Source organism: Sciurus carolinensis, chromosome 4, assembly GCF_902686445.1.
Source record: "Sciurus carolinensis chromosome 4, mSciCar1.2, whole genome shotgun sequence".
NCBI lineage: Eukaryota > Metazoa > Chordata > Mammalia > Rodentia > Sciuridae > Sciurus > Sciurus carolinensis.
In genome coordinates this window covers 174,434,250-174,442,320 of record NC_062216.1, presented here as the reverse complement: position 1 = coordinate 174,442,320, position 8,071 = coordinate 174,434,250, and the positions used below count along the sequence as shown (strand labels likewise).

Below are 8,071 nucleotides of genomic sequence, written 5' to 3'. Positions count from 1 at the left end.
TCCTGCACATGCTGTCCTTAGACGAGGTGAGGCGGGAAGACGCGGCTGGAGGCGCGGGCGTGATGGCTTCCCCACGCTCTCTACTGAGGCACGGCCTCACGGCTGGCTTCGCCCCCAGGCCCTGCCACGCTGGCTGCCGCACCACTTCCTTTAAGGAGCAGCGCCCCCCGCCGTCCTCCCGTCCTGCTCCTGAGCTGCTCTCCTCAATGAACCTCCTCGCTCCTCTCTTCACGCCTCTTCTCACGCATCCTGAAACTCCTTCCAGTGGCTCGGTCAAGGGCTCCTTCTCCTGGTCCACCTCCTGGACCCCTTTCCAGGGACAGCTCTGCCCTCCTGACCATCATCTCCCCCAGGCCCCCTCCTAGCACCCTCACCTTGGCCCTCAGGGTGTCAACGCAGGAATCTTGGACCAACATCAACATTCAGACCACAGCACATGCCGACAGAATGACGGGTCATGGGATGGACGGGTCACGGAATGGTCATGGGAGTGATGTGGAGGATTCCGGAAGGCCAGGGAGGACCCGCACAGCAGGGCCCACAGGACAGGAAGCCAGAGGCGACTGGGTGGCTGGAAGTAGGGGAGCTGGCTGAGCAGCTGGGCCTCAGCCCCACGGCCTGCAAGCTGTAGGCGGGGTTTGCGGGGGTCCTGCTGCAGGCCTGCGAGGGTCCAGGCGGGGTTTGCGGGGGTCCTGCTGCAGGCGTGCGAGGGTCCAGGCGGGGTTTGCGGGGGTCCTGCTGCAGGCGTGCGAGGGTCCAGGCGGGGTTTGCGGGGGTCCTGCTGCAGGCGTGCGAGGGTCCAGGCGGGGTTTGGGGGGGTCCTGCTGCAGGCGTGCGAGGGTCCAGGCGGGGTTTGCGGGGGTCCTGCTGCAGGCCTGCGAGGGTCCAGGCGGGGTTTGCGGGGGTCCTGCTGCAGGCGTGCGAGGGTCCAGGCGGGGTTTGCGGGGCTCCTGCTGCAGGCGTTCGAGGGTCCAGGCGGGGTTTGCGGGGGTCCTGCTGCAGGCCTGCGAGGGTCCAGGCGGGGTTTGGGGGGGTCCTGCTGCAGGCGTGCGAGGGTCCAGGCGGGGTTTGCGGGGGTCCTGCTGCAGGCCTGCGAGGGTCCAGGCGGGGTTTGCGGGGGTCCTGCTGCAGGCGTGCGAGGGTCCAGGCGGGGTTTGCGGGGGTCCTGCTGCAGGCGTGCGAGGGTCCAGGTGGGGTTTGCGGGGCTCCTGCTGCAGGCGTGTGAGGGTCCAGGCGGGGTTTGCGGGGGTCCTGCTGCAGGCCTGCGAGGGTCCAGGCGGGGTTTGCGGGGGTCCTGCTGCAGGCGTGCGAGGGTCCAGGCGGGGTTTGCGGGGCTCCTGCTGCAGGCGTGCGAGGGTCCAGGCGGGGTTTGCGGGGGTCCTGCTGCAGGCCTGCGAGGGTCCAGGCGGGGTTTGGGGGGGTCCTGCTGCAGGCGTGCGAGGGTCCAGGCGGGGTTTGCGGGGGTCCTGCTGCAGGCGTGCGAGGGTCCAGGCATGAGCACAGGCATGAGCAGGCCCTCCGCCAGGGGACTAGGCCATCTGGCCGCCAGCATGGGCCTGGGCTATGCTCGGGAGCAGCGTGGCCAGGCCTCCTCAGCCCCAGGACAGCCGTGTCGCACGGCACACACAGGGGCCGCTGGGCAGCTCCTGAGGGAGTGCAGGCAGCGTCTGACCCAGCTGCCGCCAGGAGCTGCACCAGAGCCCGCTCTGCCCTGAGCCCAAAGCTTCAGAACAGCACGGCCCAGCAAGGTGCCACTTGGAGCTCCACTCCTAGGGAGGCCAGTGCCCACTGTCAAGACTCTGTCTCTAAGCACCAGATGAGGCCGCCAGCCCTCTGCAGTAGCCACAGCAGTGGCTGTCCTGGCCCTCCTTGCTGCAGGACATCTGTCACCCTCAGGGCTCTGCCAAACGCCATAACCGCCATCAATCATCCCTTTATTGGATGAAGACAAATGGCTGGTTATTAACAGGCTAAGACTTAAAGAAGAGAGTGGACGATGTCGTCCAGGGAGGAGGCGAAGGGATGTGCATCAGCCTCTGCAGTCCTTGGAAAGATCTGGAAGCATCTTCAGTGAGGAAAACCCCCAACAGTTTGCCCCTTCAACACACACTAAGCACTCATGGGCCTGAGCTTAGGAATCAGAAGCTCCTGGTTTGACCAGTTCTCCAGCACCTTCTAGCTGTGTGATCTGCAGAGAATGACAAGACCTCTCTGAGCTTGTCTCCTCTTCACTGAAGGCAGGTGGGAGGTACTCAGTTACCACGGCACTGTGGAGCGGTGGGGCCTTGGGAGGTGATGGGCCATAAGGACAGGGGCTGAGGGAAGCTCAGGCCTGGCCTCCAGTGTTGGCAGAGGCAGGGGAGCTGCATCCCTGGGAGCAGGTTGGGCTGCAGCGGGAACAGGATGGGCAGGCAGGGAAGGATTTGGGGCAGAGCCTGCTGCAGGTGCACAGCTGGGCAAGGTCACCCCACAAGCCTTCTTCACTGCGCTTCCGAGGACCCTTGGAAATGAGCTGGGGAGTGGGGCAGTGTCCGCAGGAGCCTGCTGGGGACCCGGTTTGCGAAGACTGGTGTCTGTTTATGGCAGTGCTTCTGGGGAACAGATTGTGTTTATGTCAGAAGGAAAAGACCGTGTTTGGGGGCGATCTCTGCAGCTTGCCAGGTCAAACCAACGCCCCCAGCCCCATCTGCCACGGCCCCCTCGGAGCCCGCAGTCGGGAGCCTCTCCAGGGAGCCGCGAGCTCAGGGAGGGGCCCGCCATGCGGCTGCACCGGGGATGGCACGTCAGGTCTCGCCAACGCGCTCTGTCGTCACGGTGCCGCCTGGCCGGAGCAGGCCCTCACGGCTGGCCTCTGCTGCAGGGTCAGGGCTCCGCCTGCCCCCAGGACTGCAGGAGCCCCCTCAGGAGGGGAGGGGGGACTGGAGGCGCTCAGCAGAGGGCTCAGAGCCGGGCTCCTCGCAGCCCAGCTCCGCGTCTTCTGGGAGGACGCAGGAAGGAGAGGAGAGGCCTGACAGACGGGGCGGAGGGAGGCCAGGAGGACCAGGATGTCCAGGTCTGCAGGGCGAGCTGGTGAGAGAGACCAGCTCGGTGACCAGGAGGGCCAACCACGGCGGGCACCCTGCTCTAAAGGGCTCCCCAGGAGTTGCTGGGGGCTGGGGTGCGGCTCGCGGTCAGCGCTTGCCTGGCTCGCCCGTGCCCCGCCTTCCGTCCCCAGCACCACACCGGGAATGTTTACAAAGGTCGTTCTTGAAGCCTACTCGACAACGGGGAGAAATTCTCCCCTCGTGGACAAGGAGAGAAGAGAAGCCCGGTGAAGTGTGAACCAACACAGTCCCAAGTCACCAGAAGGTCACCCAGGAGTCAGGGGAGGCACGTCCCGTCCTCGGAAGCTATAAGAGGCCGAGGCATGCTGGAAACCCCAGAGAGGCGCGTGGCCTTGGGGTCAGCTGCCTGCAGGGAGCCACGGCTGAGGTGACCCGTGTCCTCAAGACATGCAGGGAGCAGGCTCGTGAGGACAGGCAGAGATGTGTCAGCGGGAGCTGTGGACACCCCGGGGCTCCTCCCCAGGAGCCGGCCTCCAGGGCTCCTCCCGGCCACAGGACTGAGCTGCGGGGACCTCCCCCTGCCGTCAGCCAGCAGCCTGAGGCCCAGAGAGCACGGGCCTCCAAGGAGGCTCCAGTCTGCCCGCGTGCAGCAGGTCCCCCAGGCGCTCGCAGACCCTACAGACCTTTCATCTCTGAGGTCAGGACCCAGGCTGCCCAGGCTCCCTCTCCCAAAGGCCATCCCTGCATGGAAAGGGCTGAGGGCTGGGAACTCAGCGGTGCTCCTGAGCCCCTGGGCTGAACCTCCACACACGCCCCCAGAGCCAGAACTTCAATGGAGGTGGATGCTCTCAGGACTCTATCCTGGGGGCCGAGAGCAAGCCTGGGGTCACATGTTCATCGAGAACTGTCCTCTGGCCCATGTCCAGCAGGGACAGGTCAGCTCACTGGAAATGCAGTGCTTTCAAAGGAACCATCACACGGAGGACCTTTTCTAGTTAACTGAGCAGCTGCTATGTGAAAGACACTGGGAAGTGCAGGGACTCCTCACACTAGGCAGACGCTCTCTGTCTGGCACATATGGCCTTGACTCTCAGTGGGGTCAGTGTGCACAGTGCCCTGACCCACGAGCATCCACGCCCAGCCCAGACCCACCTTAAACACGCCCAGGACACTATGTTGCCCCACAGTTGGGCAAAACCGTCCAACATGGACCTACTTTATGATATCGTGGGCAGGTGCAGCCCAGTGGTCGAGGCTGCAAGAGGCACCAAATCCATTCCTAGCCCCCAAAGAACGCTGAATCCCTTGCATTGTGTAGGGAGCAGGGCACTGAAGTGGAAGACTGTGGCCACAGGGCCTCACACCCAGGAGCTGAGAACCCTGGGTCTCTGCACTGTGAGGGGTGCAGCTCTCCACCAGGAGACCCTGTCCCCCGCCCATCTCCCCGGCTCTGAGGGGTTGCACAGGTCTGCTCAAGCGGGAGACTGATCCCCCCGACCCTACTCAGCCTACGGCGACCCCTATCCTCTGACCCCAACCTGTTGGCCATGCTCTTGCACCCTGCTGTCCACCACGCTGCAGCTACCAACTGGACACCACCAAGGAGCATGCTCAGAACTGCACCCCTTCTGGAGAGTGCTGGCCCTGGGGCAGGAGGCGGATGTGCCGCCCTCCCAGCCATGACCCCAGCCCGCCCGGGAGCCATCCTTCCTCAGGGCCGCATGGCTCTTGAGAGGGAGACCAGGGGAGGGACCAGCACTTTGCATCACCGAGATGGTTTTCCGGAGGCAAGTCATATTAAAGCAATACGTCTCCTCTGACGATTAAGCGTCCTCCCGGAAACGCAGGCCGGGAGGAGCAAGTCCATTCGTTAGCATCAGGGGGGCCAGGCCACCGTCCATCTGCATTCCAGTGACCTGCCGCACCTCCGCCCAAAGACAGGCTTCTTTATGGCGTGGATTCCGACCTTTCTTGCTGCCTGCAAGTCCTAACCTACCAGGCAGGTTGCTGGTCCCGCCTGCCCCCGCCCTGCTCCCTCCAGGAAGGGGCAGCCCACCCAGGGGCTGCAGATCTTCCTGAGGTTGCTGCTCTCAGAGGAGCTGCCGGCGGCCGAGCCAGCTACTTAGAAGCCCACTGACCAGCAGTCCTGGGCTGGACGCGGAAGCCACCAGAACGGTGCCCGCACCAGGCGGGTATCCCCTGCGGTGCCGCGCGGAGAGGTGGGAAGCGCCTGGGAGGTGCTTCCGAGCAAGGAGCCGGGCGTTTAATCACCTCGCTTCCCGGTTGGGAAGGCAGAGGGAGCCGCCATCAAGCCATTCCACGCCCAGACAAGGCACAACCGCACGCCCACCTCCCGTCTGCCTCCCCGGCTTCCTGGGGGAGAAAACAATAAGGCCATGAATCCGGAGGCGCCTGGGGAAATGGGGTCTGATGGTGCTGGCGGAATGTCAGAAGGACACTGGCCCCTCCCACGTGGGTGCTGGCGGGTCCTGGGGAGGGAGGTCCAGGCCACCTGCAGGCCTTTGCTGCCCTGATTGTCCCCGGGGGCAACCAGGGCCGCATGAGGCGTTGGGCGCATCCCCAGCAGGTGGACAGTGCAGACCCGTTCACGAGGGGCAGCTCCTGGGGCGCTGGTTCCCCTTCTCCTGTGGGGACTCCTGGCCTGTGCCTGCTGCCCGGCCTCCAGCGCAGGAAGCTCTTGCTTCTCCCTGGGCACAAGGCCGCAGTTCAGGGAGGCTGGGGGTGTGTGGCTGACGGTGGGACCAGGGTCACCATCAGGGTAGATGTGACTCCCACAAAAACGTGGCCCTGTTGAACCCAGACCACCGAGGCGGCCTGGCCCTGAGTCCAGGTCTCCAGAGCCCTGGAGGCCTGTGTCCTGCAGGGGGTGGCAAGGAAGCTCTGGCTGACCTGGGACGCCCTTCCTCCAGCAGACTGTGCGGAGCACGTTCTCCAAGCCAAGCACCGCTCTAGGTGCAGGGGACACAAGATACACATGGGTCCCCTTGGAACCCCCAGCCTGGGGCGAGGAGACCAGTTACCAAGTGTGGGAAGTCAGCTCAGCGTGCACCGGCAGGCTGCGTGTGGCAGTGTGGGTCAGGAAGCCTGGCGGGTCAAGGAAGGCCCCAGAGAAGGCGGCACTTGCAAGGACTTGAAGCTGGAGTGAGCCAGGAGGTCTGAGGACAGTGTCCTGGTGTCGGCACAGAGTGCACGGACCCCGGGGCATGCCCGTGCCAGGGGGCTAGAACAAGCCGGGTCGGTGAGTGGGCCCACGCCCGTGGCGCCTGCTAGACGCCTGAGAAACTCTGGCTCCCCCGGAAGGAGCAGAGGAGCTCCGAGGGTGGGCAGGCGGCCTGCAGCACCACCTGGGACTTTACAAGGTCTCCGGCCGGTGGTGGTGCTGAGATTAGACGGTGGGCCCAACAGGAGCCTGCCACCGCAGTGCAGGGGGAGCGGAAGGCGCTGTGGCCAGCAGGGGCAGGCGGGGAGGGCAGGCTGGGAGGGTCTGGACGAGGCCCATCCAGGACCTGGGGAGCTGGGACGGACGGAGGGGCGACGACCGGAAGGTGCAGGGGCATCAACTGGCAGACGTGGCTTGGGGGAGGCTGAGCGGCCCCATCGGGTGAGAGCTCCACTCCTGTTCCACCTCCGTGGTGACGCCCCAGCCGGAGGCAGCCGTGGGGGAGCCCTGGGCTGGACATGAGTCTCCAAGAGCTGCCAGCGGTGGGTGGATTTTAAAGCAGAAGAGCGTGCAGGAAGCGAGGGGAGAGGAGGAGGCCCAGGGCGGAGGAGCGGCCATCAGCAGGGGAACCAGAGAAGCCCAAGGGAGCCCGGGGACAGAGAGGCCAGCGGCAGGTCTGCGGTGACCACCAGACGTGCGCCATGCTGGTCCCGGGGGACCTGGACCAGAGCTGGTTTGGTGGGCGGTTGGGCGACAGGCCCAGGAGGTGAGTGGAGTGGTGAACCAGCCACTGCCGAGCCTGCGGGGAAGGGAGCAGCGCACAGGGCGGAAGCCGGGGGAAACCGGCTTAGAGTCGCTTCAATACCAGAGGGACCTGGGCCAGAGCCTGCAGGAGGGAGCGGCCCGCAGCCTGTCCCCAGGGGCCTGCAAGGCCTCTGCAACCACAGGCGCAGTGAGGGCTAGGCAGGACCCTGAGGGCGGGAGCTGGCGGGAGTCCATGCGGAGCTGACCGCCTTCCGCCCAACCTGCTGCTTCGTCTCCAGGGCCGCATCGCCCCTCACGGGGGACGCGTTCCAAGTTTCCCTTTCCTCGTCCCCTAGGTGAGACGCTCCAGCAGGTCAGGGTTGCTCAGTCCCAGTCTGGGCCGGGCACACTGCAGACACACGTACGGGCCCGCTGACCAGCCCCGGCCAGCCTCGCCCCCAACACTGCTCTGGAGTAGGCAGGACAGTCCTCCTGCTTCTCTCTTCCCGCCAGCCCTGCTGACAGCTCCCTCCTCCAGGATCATCCCGGGCCGTCTCCTTCCCATCGCGAGTAGTGATGGGATCAAATCTGAACCATCCTGTCCAGGATGCGGATCACCCTGAATAGCATATCCACACTGTGCACACCACCCACCCATCCACACTGTGCACCCTGCCCACCCATCCACACTGTGCACACCGCCCACCCATCCACACTGTGCACACCGCCCACCCATCCACACTGGGTACACCGCCCACCCATCCACACTGTGCACACCACCCACCCATCCACACTGTGCACCCTGCCCACCCATCCACACTGTGCACACCGCCCACCCATCCACACTGTGCACACCACCCACCCATCCACACTCTGCACCCTGCCCACCCATCCACACTGTGCACACCGCCCACCCATCCACACTGTGCACACCGCCCACCCATCCACACTGTGCACACCGCCCACCCATCCACACTGGGTACACCGCCCACCCATCCACACTGTGCACACCACCCACCCATCCACACTGTGCACCCTGCCCACCCATCCACACTGTGCACACCACCCACCCATCCACACTGTGCACCCTGCCCACCCATCC

The 8,071-nt window shown here is 65.2% G+C and overlaps 1 protein-coding gene across 1 annotated transcript; it reads right to left on the bottom strand.

Moving 5' to 3' along the window:
• Window positions 1-415: 415 nt before the first annotated feature.
• Window positions 416-1,552, bottom strand: LOC124982989 (proline-rich protein HaeIII subfamily 1-like). Its single transcript, XM_047549828.1, has one exon. The coding sequence runs from the start codon at window positions 1,550-1,552 to the stop codon at window positions 416-418; it is 1,137 nt and encodes a 378-aa protein (XP_047405784.1).
• Between the last annotated feature and the right edge of the window lie 6,519 nt (window positions 1,553-8,071).